Source organism: Aphelocoma coerulescens, chromosome 26 (genome assembly GCF_041296385.1).
Source record: "Aphelocoma coerulescens isolate FSJ_1873_10779 chromosome 26, UR_Acoe_1.0, whole genome shotgun sequence".
Taxonomy (NCBI): domain Eukaryota; kingdom Metazoa; phylum Chordata; class Aves; order Passeriformes; family Corvidae; genus Aphelocoma; species Aphelocoma coerulescens.
Window position 1 is genome coordinate 7,262,419 of NC_091039.1, and position 15,022 is coordinate 7,277,440.

General features: G+C 55.7%; 3 protein-coding genes across 3 annotated transcripts; all 3 read left to right on the forward strand.

Annotated features, from left to right (window-relative positions):
• Nucleotides 1–707: 707 nt before the first annotated feature.
• G0S2 (G0/G1 switch 2) lies at nt 708–1,791 on the forward strand. The gene is made up of 2 exons (XM_068995693.1): nt 708–824; nt 1,189–1,791. The coding sequence occupies exon 2, from the start codon at nt 1,223–1,225 to the stop codon at nt 1,526–1,528; it is 306 nt and encodes a 101-aa protein (XP_068851794.1). The 5' UTR covers nt 708–824; nt 1,189–1,222; the 3' UTR covers nt 1,529–1,791.
• A 5,593-nt stretch (nt 1,792–7,384) lies between these two features.
• Nucleotides 7,385–11,340, forward strand: LOC138098841 (11-beta-hydroxysteroid dehydrogenase 1-like). The gene is made up of 7 exons (XM_068995703.1): nt 7,385–7,642; nt 7,742–7,833; nt 8,449–8,579; nt 9,115–9,226; nt 9,827–10,012; nt 10,574–10,717; nt 11,030–11,340. The coding sequence occupies exons 1-7, from the start codon at nt 7,500–7,502 to the stop codon at nt 11,263–11,265; spliced, it is 1,044 nt and encodes a 347-aa protein (XP_068851804.1). The 5' UTR covers nt 7,385–7,499; the 3' UTR covers nt 11,266–11,340.
• Nucleotides 11,341–12,332: 992 nt separating this feature from the next.
• LOC138098791 (11-beta-hydroxysteroid dehydrogenase 1-like) lies at nt 12,333–15,000 on the forward strand. Its single transcript, XM_068995608.1, has 6 exons — nt 12,333–12,557; nt 12,994–13,124; nt 13,309–13,420; nt 13,528–13,713; nt 13,947–14,090; nt 14,320–15,000. Exons 1-6 carry the CDS (start codon nt 12,470–12,472, stop codon nt 14,538–14,540), a joined length of 882 nt encoding a protein of 293 aa, XP_068851709.1. The 5' UTR covers nt 12,333–12,469; the 3' UTR covers nt 14,541–15,000.
• Nucleotides 15,001–15,022: the final 22 nt, after the last annotated feature.

Sequence of the window (15,022 nt, forward strand, 5' to 3'; positions counted from 1 at the left end):
TCTCCCTCCCGGGAAATCAGGGCTGTCACACAGGGCAGCATCACCTGCGAACGGCTCCTTTCGCCATGAGCCATCTGTAGAAACCTTTCCCCAACACCGTCACACCTTGGCCTGGGTGACACCCGACCTGTGCTTCCCTGGGGCATTTTCTCACCCACTTCACCGCCACAATGGGCAGCAAGGCAGGGACATTTTGCCGAACTGGCCGCACACAGCCCCAAGCCCTGGATCCAAACGTTGCCCTGTTTTGGGAGCTATGGATACAGACCCTCTCCCTCCCTCCTAGGCATTCAGTAAAGCTTCTATTAACATATTAAATATTTATTACAGAAGCAGGTACAGAGCTGCACAGCAAGTCAGGCATCAGATCTCTGGTTCGACAATTAGACTTCGAGACAATTCGGGGGGTTTTTCTGAAGGGGTAAAACCACAAGTTTTTGAAGAGAAAAAAGGAGAACTGGAAGGAGGAACGGAAGGAGAAATGAAAGGAAGAGATAAAAAAGAAGAAAAAAAATTTTAAAAGGGGAGGGGGAAGGGTTAAAAAAAAAAAAAAAAAAGTGAGTTTTTTTTCCATCTGGCCGGATTAGGGGCAGGAGCTGCCAAGCGGCGGGGGGGCCAGGCTGGCCCGAGCTCCGGGCCCCGCGCCCGGCCCGGCCCCCGCCCCGCCCGCCCGGCAGCGATAAAAGGCGGCGGCGGCGGCTCCGGGCAGCAGCTGCAGCGGAGCGGCCGCGACAGCGACAGCGACAGCACAGCCCGGCCCCGCAGCGACACCGCAGCGCTCACATCACGGCACGGCACGGCACAGCCCCGCAGCAACACCGCCGGTGAGGGGGGCGAGGGGATGGGGAGGCCACGAGGATGCAGTGGGGTGGGACGCGATGGGGATGCAGTGGGGTGGGACGCGATGGGGATGCAGTGGGGTGGGACGCGATGGGCCGGGGGACGCTGTGCAAAACGCGTGGGACCAGCTGTGTCCCCCTCTCACCGCAGCCCGGCTGGGGAGGGTCTGCTCCGTACCGGGCACCACGGGAACAGGGTGGATGCGTTTTCCTGAAGCAAACCTTCAGCAAAAATCGCCGATCCCCATTTAAAGCACAGCCGGGGGTCTGCGGGGAGCTCGGGCAGCCCGGAGACCTCTGCCACCACAGCAGCTGGATTTAACTCACGTCACTCTCTCTTCTCTTCCAGAACTGACATCTAAACCTGCTGCTGCAAAGCTAAAATGGAAACCATGCATGAGCTGATCCCCTTCGCCAAAGAAATGCTCAGCCAGAAGCCCAACAGGAAGATGATCAAGCTGTACATGCTGGGCAGCGTGCTGGCGTTCTTTGGGGTGGTCATCGGGCTGGTGGAGACCGTGTGCAGCCCCTTCAGCTCCGAGGGCAGGATAGAGGAGGAGGACAAGAGCAAGCCCGCGGCGCCCCGGGAGCAGCGGGTCCCGCCGGCAAGGGAGGGTTTGGTGCTGGCCAAGGGCAAGGAGCCGCCGGCGCTGCACAGGGCCCTGGTGACCCGGCACCACGCGTCCTAGGCCGGCCCCGCCGCTCAGCGCCGCACAGAGACTCCGCTGCCCCGCCCGCCCAGGGGGTTCCAGCACGAAGAGAAGCTCGGCTGAGGGAGACTGCACGTGTGAGACTCGCCAGAAGTGAAGGGTTATATTTGCTGCTGTGCAGCAGTGGGAAAAAATACCTTTTGTTGGTATGAACCTGTGCACGACGCACAGCATGGTTTCTTATTTTTCTTACGGACGCATTTTACACCATTTTGCAAGATCAATAAATATTTTATATGGTACCAGTGCTCTCTGTCGCTGCATTTATTTTCAAAGCCTTCTCGTGCTGATTTGCAAAGAGGTTTTGCTCACACCTCTGGCCCCTTTTGAGGGGCACAGTCCAGGGGACAGTGGAGGAGGGGGCTGCCCCCTCCCCATAACGCCCAGTGAGGCTGCTCTGGGGTCTGTTCTGTCTGTCCCTCTGGCAGCTGCTCCTTCCCAGAAGGGGCCAGCTGGGGAGGAGGTGGCACTTGTGCAATGGGTGCCACATGCCCCGAGCTGGAGTTGTACTTCGGGGGTTATCTGGGTTCAGTGGCACAGATTTGTGTCTCTGCCATGGCCACGTGTGCACAGAACTGGTTTAAAATAAATAAAAACCCGATTCTCGCCCCAGCAATCCTCCAACAGGCTCCAGCTGCTGCACAGCTAAAAACCTTCAAACCAAAAACCTTCTACCTTTCCTGGGATCTTTCTCAAAGCCACCACAGACACCTAATTGTGCAGAGTAATATTGGCTTCCAGCGTCACAGGGTGTCACAGATGGAAAAACCCAGAGATGGCACAGTCAGACTGGAGGGTGTGGAAACTGTTCCAAGCTTCAGGCTCTACTCAGAGCACTGCCAGAATCATTAGAGGACTTTCACCTATTTAAAAATTGTTCTGGGGCTTAGCAAGAATCTGTTGCATGTGGGACTGTGTCATGTCAGTCAAATAAATTCTCCAGGCAGCCACAGCTGAGTGATCCTGACCACACTTGGGAGGGGAGGGCAGGGAAACAGGCCCTGCCAGTCCTGACCAGGGCAGAAAATCTTCTTTATCTGCTCAAAGACACACCAGCAGGGCAGGGGGAGTAGCAGGATCCACACCTTGCACAGAAACTGGGAGATGCACCAGCCATGTGCCACTCTCCAGCTAAAAGCAAAGCAATTGAGCCAAACGCTGGACCATGGGAAATGAAAAACCCCTGCCAGACCCCAGTGCCCAAAGCACAGGTCCTCCCCAAGCTGCACAAGGTAAGATCAGAACCTGAAAACGTCAGAATACAGATGAAGTTCACAACTTCATTTTCATAATACCCACAATTCATTTTGTTGACAATTATTTCTGTTACCAAAACAGAGTGGAGAAAGAATCCTACCCAGTATCTGCACAAAAACCCTGCTCAAGCTTTCAATCCAATTTAAAGTACCTTTTCCTCAACTAAAAGTATATTTTAATTCAAATGGCCTTTGAGGAATACTTCATTTACTCTGTAACCACCCCTTTGGACTCTGGCAAGGCTGAACAATCCAACCCCTCACTGGTACCAATGGAAGTTTCATGGGAAAGCACGAGTTCAGGCCTGAAGGGAGCCATCAGCTGAGGAGTGTCCACTGTCCTCCTCCCTCCCTACCGATTCCAGCTTTTAAAGAGGTTTTACATTTCCAGCAGGGCCTCAGGGAAGGCTGAGCTGGAATTCCCTGTGGCACGCTTGGTGCACAAAGCAGGGAGCCGGGCGCCTGTGGCTGTATCAGGGATGGAAGCGCTCCCGGGTCGGGTTTGTCCTGCATCACCGACAGGCAGAGCCCAGCGCTCACACAGATGAAACCGAGCTGAGAGTCACAGCCCTGCCCGGGGCAGCTGGGAGCTGCTCATCACCCCTCAGTCCCCAAGGTCAGAGCTCCTCTGCAAGTTCCAGGTGTCTCATCCTGCCCTGTGGGAAAGGGGGGCTTGAAAAGGGAGGAGAGGGAGCTCCTGAGTGCCGAGGTGACCGGGGGGCTCCAGGTGAGCCCGCCCAGGCTGGCTCCCCCCACTCCTGGGCAGGGACCCCAGGTTTGCCTGCCCTGCTGCCCGCACCTCCTCTTCCCAGTGCTCCAGTGCCGGGGTGATGAGCTTAAAGCAAAGAGGGTTGTGAGCAGTCAGAATAGCTTCTCCTAAGACACTAACGGGATTAGACAGCTAAAGCCCAGCCCTGCTCCGGCCGCCCTCCTGCAGAGGACAAGCTCCTGCCCTGCCTCCCGACGTGCTGCAGGCTCCGGGTGGGAACCAGACACACATCACACCATCAGCCCTGCGTGCTGCCACTTCGCCAGGGGATTGCAGGGACTTGAGACAGGGCTGGCTCTCTTCAGCAGGGGGAATTAGAGGAGCATTAATCACTGATTTTACAACAACGACCACATAAAGTCTTATTTAAACCACACAATAAATTCGGTGTGCACGAGGCCTGGTAACTCCTTTGACACCACTCCAGCGGTGACCAGTGACCAAGTGGCCTGACACAGCAGAGTAAAAGGCTTCAGCAAAACTTCCTCATCTCTAAACCCCAGCACAGCCTCCAGCCCAGCCTGTTCCCCAGCCCCACCACAGCTGCACCCCAGCACCAACCCGCAGCACAGCCCGGGCAAAGCAACGCCACAGACACAGCAAACAGCATCCCCAGAGCACACAGGGCCATTCCCACAGCCCCCGGGTGGATTGCAGAGACAAAGTTTAACTATAAACACTGGGATAGAGCAGAGAGGGACCAGATGGGATAAGGCACACAGACAGGACCAGGGAGGACACCTCGGGTGAGCTGCTGGGGAGAGGCAGAGAGCATTTCAGGCTGAGTTAAACCCAAGTCCTGAGGGACAAACTCCTGGGGAGGGCCACACGTTGCCCCAGGGCTGAGTTACGTTGCTGGGTTTGCATGAGGTTGATTTCTTTTGTTCTCAGACTTGTCTGAATCGGGTTTATTCCAACCTGTAAAAGGGACACTTTCCCGGTACATTAAATCCTCAGAAAAAGTGCAGCTGGCACAAAATCTGGCCAGTCTTTGTGCCCATCTCTTCAAAGATCTGGTTTCAGCCTGAAGCTGCCATCCTGCCCCTCATGCCATGGAGCTGAAGGCCACTCAGAGCAGCAGCCCTCCCCTCACAGCCCAACACTTCAAAGGCAGGAGCTGCATGTCTTCAGAGAGTCCTCACTTGCTATTTGCAGTGTGGACACTGGATATTCCAGGAGCTGCCAGGCTAAATTTAGGGGTGCAGATAACCATATCAGCCTCAGCCACGCAGCTCCAAGGGCACTGGGAACATGGACAGCGGCCAAGGCTCAGAGCAGCCACTGTTCCAACAATGAAATAGCAAGGCAGCAGTTCCCAATTTGATCACACAGGGGAAGAAATGCAAATTTAGGGTTTGGAAATGACTTAAACATCATAGTATTTTCTCTGAACCAGCAGCACGTAGAAATATGATGTCAAACCAAACCAAACCCATCCTACAATCCTCTCATCTCCCATGGGACTGGGAGTGCATTTTTCCAGTGGTGTAACCGTGACAGCGATGGGGTTCTGCAGGATGAGCAAGCAGAAAAGCAGAGCTGAGGACAGCCCTTTATATCATGATGGCCCTGTCTGTAAAGAAAGGAATTAGAGCTGTGTTCATGGGAAAGGGCACTGGGACAGCTGGGTAGGAAAAATAATATTTTAATGTCTATGAGATAAAGGAAAGCAAGAGGGGAAAGAAAAAAAAAAAGGGAAATCCTGTGCATTTGACCAAGATTTAATAAAGGTTTGAAAAAAGCCAAATATCTCTCAAAAAAGGAAAAGAAAACAACGGTATCCAAATTCCTGCGAAGTGTTTTTGAGTCTTTGAGCTGCCTGCACAAACCTGCCCGAGCCTCAGCCGTGCCCTGGAACGTGCTCCCTCCTCCAGGGGCTCTCCAAGCTCCCCTCTCCCAGTTTGTTGTCAGAACAAGTTTCCTTCCCGGACTCGGTTCCTCCCCGCGAGCTCCGGGCAGCTCCGAGCAGAGAAAGCCCCGAGCAGAGCGGGCAGCAGCGCAGGAGCATCCCCTAGGAAAGCACAGCTCCCACAGGCGGGACCCGGGAGGGACCTGCAGCAGGGGAATCCATCCAGGATCACCCCAGTGAGGTGTTTCAGGAGCAGCAGGGCCGGGCACAGCTCTGGGCTCTGCCGCTGCCGAGGTTGGACCAGCTGGGATCACAAAACCCTTCCCCGTCAGCCCTTTCCTGCCCCCCTCCTCCCTGCTCTCGCTCCCCGCCCCCAGAAAAAAGTTAAAAACAAGTTCTTAAGTTGCACAGAGGAAAACAAGGCCAGAAAAAGCCGCGAGTGGGAGTGAGGAGCAGCAGCACCCTGGCAGGGATGGGAGCAAACCCTGTGGGCAGCGCAGCGGGGCCAGAGCCGGCAGCTCCCACCCCAGCCCCGGCCCTGCACCCCCCACGGCCCCTCCCGCACACCAAACAGCGCTGAAACTGCTTTTACAGGAAAGCTGGGGTCAGTTTTGCCCAAAATATTCCATCTCTCAGTCCTTTATTACCAGCTACTTGGCAAAACCCCAACCCAACCCCACAATTCTCGTTGCCACCAGCAAGGCAGGCACAGCGTTGGCTCTGGGACCCCCCAGTGCCTCCATCCCCACATCCCCTGGCGCCACCAGGGAGCAGAGAGCACAATCCCTTCCCGTCACACTTGCAGATGGTGCACAAAGGGTGGTGGTTATTGCTTTACTAATGCCAGTAATAAACTAAAATATCTTGAAAAGAGCCTCTCTCCCTGCCACAGCAGACATCTGACATCTGGTTAATTACTTCATTTTCTTCTCTTTTCCATAGCCAAGGAATGAAATGGTTGCCCCATGATCACAACCCAAGTTCAAAGCAAAGGGAGGCAGGAAAAGCAGAGTGGCTGCACTGGTGTTATCTGGCTGAGTGCTTCTTATCAGAGGGAAAGTCGAGGCTGGAGCAGAAAGGCAGAAAAAGAAAAAAAATTATCCATAAAGCAGCAGCAAGGCCAGAGAGCAACACTGCCCTAGCAGGCACACCACTGAATTAAAGCACCTGCATTTTAAAGATGCAATACAAGGGAAAAGAACATTAAACGATTCTGTCTGGTTCTGAGTCTGTTGGGCAGAGTGCTGTGCCCCCAGAAATCAGAGCCTGGAGCCGCTGCTGCCCGGCAGATGAGGCTCCTGTCCCACAAACACAGCTTTTGTCGCACCAGAGAAGGCCGAGGCTCTGGCAGGGCAGTTCCAGGAGCTCCCACAGCATATCCCCATCACTGGTACTGTGGGATGGAGATCCCAGCCCCACACCAAAGCTGGGACATGGTTTATCCCTATGGCACAAGATCCACAGCATTGAATTTGCTGCTGAGGCTCGGGGAGCTACAGGGTGTTCTGTGGGGTTTCCTCAAGATTATACTCATTTAAAAGTCAGAACAAAGCTCTTGCAAAACCCCAAGCAGAAACCACGGCAGCGAGGCCACTGATTTCTCTGCAGAAAACACATCCAGAGTTTCCCTGCAAACCTCCCTGTGCCCAGACTGCCCCTTGGGGCCAAGGTGGCTGCACCCCACAGATGGGTTCAGCTCAGCCCCTGCTCCCTCATCTGCTCACAGATGAATAAAAATGAGATGAAAAACTCAGCCCTGCCTCAGCAGAGCATTTCTGGGGCTGTTTAGGGTGCAATGTGCTGCTGAGTGCCTGCTGCCAGCATCCCAGTGGCAGGAGCTGCTTTGGGGCACAGAGCAGCCACGCCCTGGGGAGCACAGGAGCGGCTCTGGGTGTCCCCAGTGCCGGAGCCGGGTCACAGCCATGTCCAGGGCCTGCAGGAATAAAGGACAATGTTTAACCACCTGCACTGGGCTCCCTCTGATGTTCTCCAAGTGAAACTTGATGCTGCTCAGCAAAGACACACCTCTTCCAGGGTGTTGTGCAAAATTCTGCATTCTAACGTAGGACAGGAAATATGAAAAGAGCAAGGCAGAACCCAAACAGCCCTGCTGGCCAGGCCGAGCAGCGGGGAGCAAACCAGAGGCTTTTGCTTGGCTTATCCATCCACCCACCCGTGATTTTCCAGGGCTTTGGAAGCTGCAGCTCCTCCGCTAACAGGTTTTTAAAGGGTCACATCGCTGCTTCCCTCAGGAGCAGCTCTGCAGAGGGTTTTTTGTTCCTTCCTTCTCTCTCATGCTTTATTTCCTGGCTCCACAGTGGGATGGGTCGGTTGCAAAAGATTCTCATTCCCTTTCTGGGATTGGTTTTGGCCTGCTGGTTCTATTCTGCGAGGGACACTTTCAAACCGGGTAAGTATCCAAAGTGAATCTGTCTTTAAGGAAAAAACTACGAAAAGCCACTTTTGGGTGTTTTGCATAGAAACCGGACAGAGCTCGGACCAAGCCACATCCGAGCCTTTGTGTGGTGGCAGATACTGGGAAGTTGCTTTAACAAAGATCTGAAACCAAACTGAGCAAGGACTATGCAGAAAAACCTCCTGAGGGAGCAGGTGAGGCAGGGGGCGAGAGGGACAGGGCACCGAGCACTCCATTTTCCTGGGTGTAGGAAAGGAGTTAATAAATGTGGCGCGTGAGTGTTAAAGTTTGGAGCATGCACTCGGAGGATTGTTTTTATTGCAGAATAGTTGGGGCGTTGATAAATTGTGCCCTGGCTTGTGGAAAAAGCTGCTGGAAGAGTCAAGAGCTGTCCCTGTGTCATTGCATTCCACAGGGAGCTGCAGCGGCTCCGCAGCTTTTTCCATGAGATGGGAGAGCGCTGCTGGTGCCGGATGCTTTGCACTCGCGGGCTCGTTTACCTCCCAATTAACTGCTGATTCTGAACGGCACTCGGGGATTTTTTTTTTAGTTTTAAGGTTTTTTCTAATAGCATTTGGATAACTTAAATGGCTGTGCCTTGGTCCACAGAGATGCTGCGAGGGAAGCGGGTGATCGTGACGGGAGCCAGCACCGGGATCGGGGAGCAGATCGCCTACCACCTGGCACGGATGGGATCCCACATCCTCATCACGGCACGCACAGAGGCCAAGCTGCAGAACGTAAATGGCAACCTGGGCACTCTCACGTGGTCATGGCAGGGCTCACACAGACACGGGGAGGTGACCTCCCATCCCAGCCACAGGAACATCCACGGCACAGACCCCAGCTAGGCATGGTGGCAGTCACAGGTCCCAGCCGGGCACGGTGACAGCCACCCCTGTGCTCTGGGAGCTCCCGCACGCACAGCAATCCCCTCCTGCAGACACAGCACGCTGCACTCCACGTTACAGTGTCTGAACTGATGCACACACATCCCACACACCCTCATTCCACGGCAGGCTCCTGCTCCCCTGCACACGTGCAACTGCAGCTCAGCCTGCACGGAGGAGCCAGACTGCCTCGGGTAACGCGCTCACCCAAGGAATCATTTTCCAGACTCCCTTTGAAGCTCACAAGGCTCCAAACACACTCCCAAAACTCCAAACCGCTGGTTTAAGGTGCGGACACATCACAGGGAGCTCAGACACCCACTCTAGAGAGCACAGCGGGCTCCCAGGGCAGGCAGAGGCGCTGCTGACCCGCGCTGTCGTGCAGGTGGTGCAGCGGTGCCTGGAGCTGGGAGCAGCCTCGGCGCGGTTCGTCAGCGGCACCATGGAGGACACAGCCTTCGCCCAGCACGTGGTGAGGGAGGCACAGACCTCGCTGGGTACGTCTGCAACCTGCTCCTCACAGTGCTGGCATCTCCCCCTGGCCCTGCTTTTTGCCACATGCAGAAAAAATGGGGAGAGATGGGGCAAGACGGGAAAAATTCTCCCCTAATTCTGCCCTTCGCAGCCCTGCTCCTCTGCCTGCATTGCTGCCTCTCAAACTGAACTACACTCTCAGTTTCAGCTCTGTGGCCTCCTGACATCCTCTTGCAGTATCCCAGCCCTGGATTTCATCAGCTCAGTGCCAGGGCCTGAAGGATCTGGCAGCCCCGGCCATTGCGGCCAGGGGTCATAGCTGCAGAAATGCACCAGTTCAGCTCTGTGTGGAGCACTCCCTCTCCCTCCCCAGCCCACAGACAATTCAGGATCTCCCTTGGGCCATGGTATTTGTGTTTTGAACTAAAAAAAAATATATCACAACAAAATATTTACTGGTATCCACCATCCGGGCTGCATCCCCGCTCTGGAGATAACAGGCCACAGCTCTGACCCAAAAACCTGATTTCCTTGGATTACACTAATTCTGCTTTCAGAAAATGTTGTTTTGCTGGTTGCAGCCCTCTTCCCCCCAGCACTAATGCCCATTTTTCTGCTTGCAGGAGGCCTTGACATGCTGATCCTTAACCATGTTGGTGCATCCTACTTTGGCTTTTTTGACGGGGATGTTGAGCACGTACGAAAGCTCCTGGAAATCAACTTCCTCAGCTACGTGGCCATGACCACGTCAGCCCTGCCCATGCTGAAGGAGAGCGAGGGCAGCATTGTGGTGGTTTCATCCATGGCAGGTGAGCGGGGAGTGTCACCTGGCTGGTGACATGGGACTCTCTCAAAAGGCACCTGGGCTGATTGTCAGAGGGAGCACACAGAGACACCAGGCATCCTAAAGGAGCCATAACTGCCTAACACTCAGAAACCCCACCAAAACCAGCCCCAACACCCAAACCCAGATCGGTTTGGGATTCTCTTGATGGAATTTGTTTTCCAATTACCCCATTTTGCTTTTTGACCAGCGCTGCAATAAAACCTCACAGCTGCTATGCTGGCCAGTGTTCTGGTGAGCAGCTCAGTGTCCAGGGACAAGAGTTTCAGCTTTGCTCCATCTCTCCCCACTGAGGGTTTTGTGGTTCCTGTGGACTGCCCGTGACCTGAACAGAGATGTGAGCCATGGCTTTGGCCTTGAGAGCTGGAAGCCAACAAGAATATTTGTAATGCTGCTGTTCAGGTGCCAGGATGATACTTCACTGACTGTAAACTCCCTTGGGGTAAAATACTTTCTCTGAGAGAATAAAGAGAGGCTCAGGGAGAACAGCCTCCTGTGCTAACACAGAACTTTGCTCTGTGTCCAGGTAAAGTCGGGTTTCCCTTTACCGTCCCCTACTCTGCGACTAAGTTTGCCCTGGATGGATTTTTCAGCTCCCTGAGGCAGGAATTCGCCATTCAGAGCATTAATGTTTCCATCACGCTCTGCATCCTCGGCTTCATCGATACCGGTAAGAGCAGTGCTGTTCCTACCCCTGCTCAGGGGCTGAGCATCCCCATCCCGGCTCCTCCTCCTGCCCCTCCACCCCTCTGCCGGGGCCTCAGCTGCAGTGCCTCTGGGGGACCGCACCTCTCTGCCACCCAAAAACAGCCTCAAAAGTCACTTATTTCCCCGTGCCGCATAAAACCGGGCGCTGCCTACAGGCTGGCACAGCCCACCATCCCCTCGGGGGCCCGCTCTCCCCTCCTCCCCCGGTGCGCCCCCGGGGGTCCCCTCTCTCCCCTCGTCCCCCGGGGGTGCCCGGCGCTGATGCGGCCCCCAGAGCGCGCAGTGCGCGCTGCCGCGGAGGTGCTGCGGGAGCGGCCGGCGCCGCGGGACGAGTGCGCGCTGGAGATCCTCAAGGGCGCGGCGCTGCGCCGGAGGGAGCTCTACTACCGCTACAGCTCCACGCGGCTGCCGCTGCTGCTGCGGGACTGCGCCGCCGAGCTCCTCGATTACCTGGTGCGGAGCCGCTACCGCCTGCCCGCGGCCCCCGGCGCCCCCCGCCCTCCGCACTGAGCCGCGGCCACCGGGGGGAGGGGGGAGGTCGCCGGCCACCCCCTCTCCCTGTCCTGGCATCGCCACCGTCCGGTTCGCGATGCGCGGGCGGCACCCGCAGGGACAAAGCGGGGCCCGCAGCGGCGGCTCCGTGCCCTGCTCGCCCCGCCCGGCCGCGGAAAGCTAATTATTAACCTAATTGTTAATAAAGTGTACTAACCGGACAGCTTTGCGTGTGCTGGGGGGGGGGGGGGGGTTTATCGCCTTTCTCAGCTGTTCATGGGCACAGCTCCACTGGACACTGCCAGGGATCCAGGGAGAGCCACAGCTTCTCTGGGCACCCTGTACCAGGGCCTCCCCACCCCCACAGGGAAGGATTTCTTGCTAATTTCTCTTGTCCTTACCCCAGGATCACCTACACAAGCCAGCACACACAGAGTGGGCTCTGCCCTTTAAACTTTCAGAAAATTACTCTCAAACCCATTTGCCATCTGCCCAGCAGATGCTGAGCAGTACCACAACACTGAGAAAGCTGAAGATCTTTCTTTCTTATTCACCCACTTGGCTCTTTTACTGCCTTTTGCAATTCATGGATTCCTCAAAAGTGATCTTTTCAGGGGTAGGAGCCACCCAACAAACTGTCAGTATAATACCCATGGTGATATCCCAGAGGATAAACCAGAACCATCAGTAATGGTCAGAAAATGTAACCTTTTCCAGCCCTGTTCTCTCCAGATACTGATATGAACCTGCACAACAGAGATAGCGCTGATCAGTAAATGCTTGTGGCAGCCAGCGAGGAAGAGAAGGGCTGCTCCTGGTTTAGGTGAGGAGTGGGGAGAGAGGGATGTCCACTCACACCATGGATGTCAGTTCTGAGGGGACACTGCTGTCCCAGCCCCCAGGGCAGCCACCAAACCACGTCCCCACCGCGCTGTGGAGCTGGAAGCTGCTCACTGCCTTCCCTTCAGCCCTCTCAGAAAGCACACCTGACACTCCTGGCAGGCCAAAGGTGCAAAGGGACAGCCTAAAGTCCAAAGCCATGCTCTTCATTAGGTTAATGTTTGCTAAATCACTGGCAGGGCAAAGAAAAGTTCCAACTGATACCAGCAAACTTGTGTGAGATAAGAACCAGCTCAAAACTTCCCAGCCTCATTTGCAACCTCCAGCCACCTTCACCTCCCTGTGGGGCTCGCCTCATTCCTGCCTGTACCTCTGCAAAGGGATGGGATTGCTCCTGAAGGTTTTCATCCCTTTGTTGGGAGCAGCACTGGCCTTTTATTTTTATTCAGCATCTGAGAACTTCAATGAAGGTAAGTCCTGGGGAAAAGCGGCTTTACAACGGCAGCAAGGCTGCTGCCAGAGGGGCAGCGTGTGCCACGCACAGGCACCTGAAGGGCCTGTCAGAGCAGGAGGGCTGGGAGGGCAGACAGCCCCTGGGCAAGGGGTCAGAGCCCAGGAAAAACTCATGGAATTACACTGGCTCTGCTGGGACACCGTGTCTGACCTCTGCAAATGACTTATTCGGGAAACAGGCACTTTTCCCACTTTAAACATTTAATCATTTTATTGGTCAACTCTCTCTGCTCCCAGGCCAGGCCGGGTGCAGAGCTCGAGCCTCACACATGCTCCCCACCAAACTGGGATTAGGGATCAGACTCCAGCGGGGTCTGACGAGGGTGGCAGGGACACAGAGGAGCCACAGGGACAGGGCTGTGCCAGCTCTGAGCTCTGCACCCTCCTCTGCAGAGATGCTCCGGGGGAAGCGGGTGATCGTGACGGGAGCCAGCAGTGGCATCGGGGAGCAGATGGCCTATCACCTGGCACGGATGGAGGCCCACCTGCTGCTCACCGCACGGACAGAGGCCAAGCTGCAGAAAGTAAATGGCATGCTGGGCTGGATGTGGATATTCACCCCAGCCCGGGCACACGGGAACGCCTGGTACCCCACAGATCCACCCCAGGCCTTCCCCAGCACGAGCCCTGTCTGGCCGAAGACAGGAACAGCCTGGGATGGGGGGTTCCCTGCAGAGGGCCCCATCCAACCCCGTTCTGTCCCCCCAGGTGGTGAAGCGATGCCTGGAGCTCGGTGCTGCCTCCGCCCGCTACGTCAGCGGCTCCATGGACAGCCCCACCCTGCCCGAGGAGCTGCTGAGGGAGGCTGAGAACACCTGGGGTAGGTGCTGTGGAGCTGCCGCTCCTCACCCCTCAGCACATCCCAGCCACCAAGAGGCTGCCTGGTCTGGATGATGGGTGCTAGTGGCAAACCTGCTCTGCCCCCAGGTGGCCTGGACATGCTCATCCTGAACCACATCGGCCAGAGCAGCTTCACCTACTTCAACGGGGACGTGGGGCAAGTCCAAAAGCTCATGGAAATCAACTTCGTGAGCTACGTGGCCTTGGCTACAGCTGCCCTGCCCATGCTGAAGGAGAGCGAGGGCAGCATCATCGTGGTTTCATCCATAGCAGGTGAGCTCACAGGGGCCAAGGTCCCCCTGCCCACAGCCCCTCCTCTGCCTGCCAGGGATCCCTGCTGGGATCCCCTCTTCAAAAGGCAGGATAAGGGCGACAAGGCAGAGAGCTGGATCAGCACGATTTACATCTTGGGTGCACAATTCAAGTCCTCTGGGATGTTTATATTGTGTCTGTGTAGCCTGGTGCCTGCCCAGTACCTGAACCCCAGCATTGTGCCTCTGCTCCAGGTAGAATTGGTGGCCCATTTACTGCGCCCTATTCTGCAACCAAGTTCGCCTTAGATGGATTTTTCAGCTCCTTGAGACAGGAACTCATCATAGACAAGGTCAATGTTTCCATCACACTCTGCATCCTGGGCTACATCAACACAGGTAAGCTCAGCCCCACTGGGAACCCAGGGGAGGTCCTGTGCCCGCTCAAGAGGTGGAAAGGAAAGGGAAGGACATCCCATAATTGTTCTTTTCAGTGTTCAGAGCCTTGTTAAATAGGCCCAATTCCCGGAGTCTGTTGGTTTGAGGATGCCCCTGACACCCTGAGTGAGCTGGTGGTGCCTGTGGCAGTGCCCCCACCTGACACGTCCCTGTCCCCCCTCCCTTGCAGAGAGCGCCGTGCGCGCCGTCTCGCACGTTATCCCGGATGCGCCGGCCCCAAAGGAGGAGTGTGCCCTGGAGATCATCCGAGGCGGAGCCCTGCGCCAGCGGGAGGTGCGCTACCCGCCCCGGGCAGTGAGCAGCATGCTCCTCATCCGCAGCTTGGCCCCAGAATTCCTCGACTCCATCATCCGGAGCAGCTACCACGTGGAAAATGTCAGGAGAACATAACACAGACCCTGGAACTGTGCTGGGACACCCGGGACCAAGTGTGAGGGATTTGGGTGTTAACCCTGCTGCTTGGGTGCCCCTTTCCACACCACTGGGGCATCCCTGTGCTGACACCCTGGCAGCCTGGGACGGGACACTCCAGGAGTCTGTAACAGCACAAAAATGTCCTTTTTAGTAACGGATTCTTGTAAAGGGCTTTTTCCAACCAGGAGGCCCTTCAGAGGCCCTGCAGCAGCATCTGCTGCCAGTGTCTTGCTCAGCGGCAGGATTCCTGCTCAACCTGCAGAAACTGTTCCCTCTGCAAAGCCACCGAGACAGCTGAGCCCTGGCCCAGAACCAGGGTTTGGGCCAAGCAGCACAAATCACCCAAAGCCATGAGAGAGTCTCTGAATCTGGACATTTTTTGTCACACATCCCTTCCATGCCGGTCTTTGTAAAAATAAATCCAATGTTACTTTGAGATCTCTGCTTTTCCGGGTGTT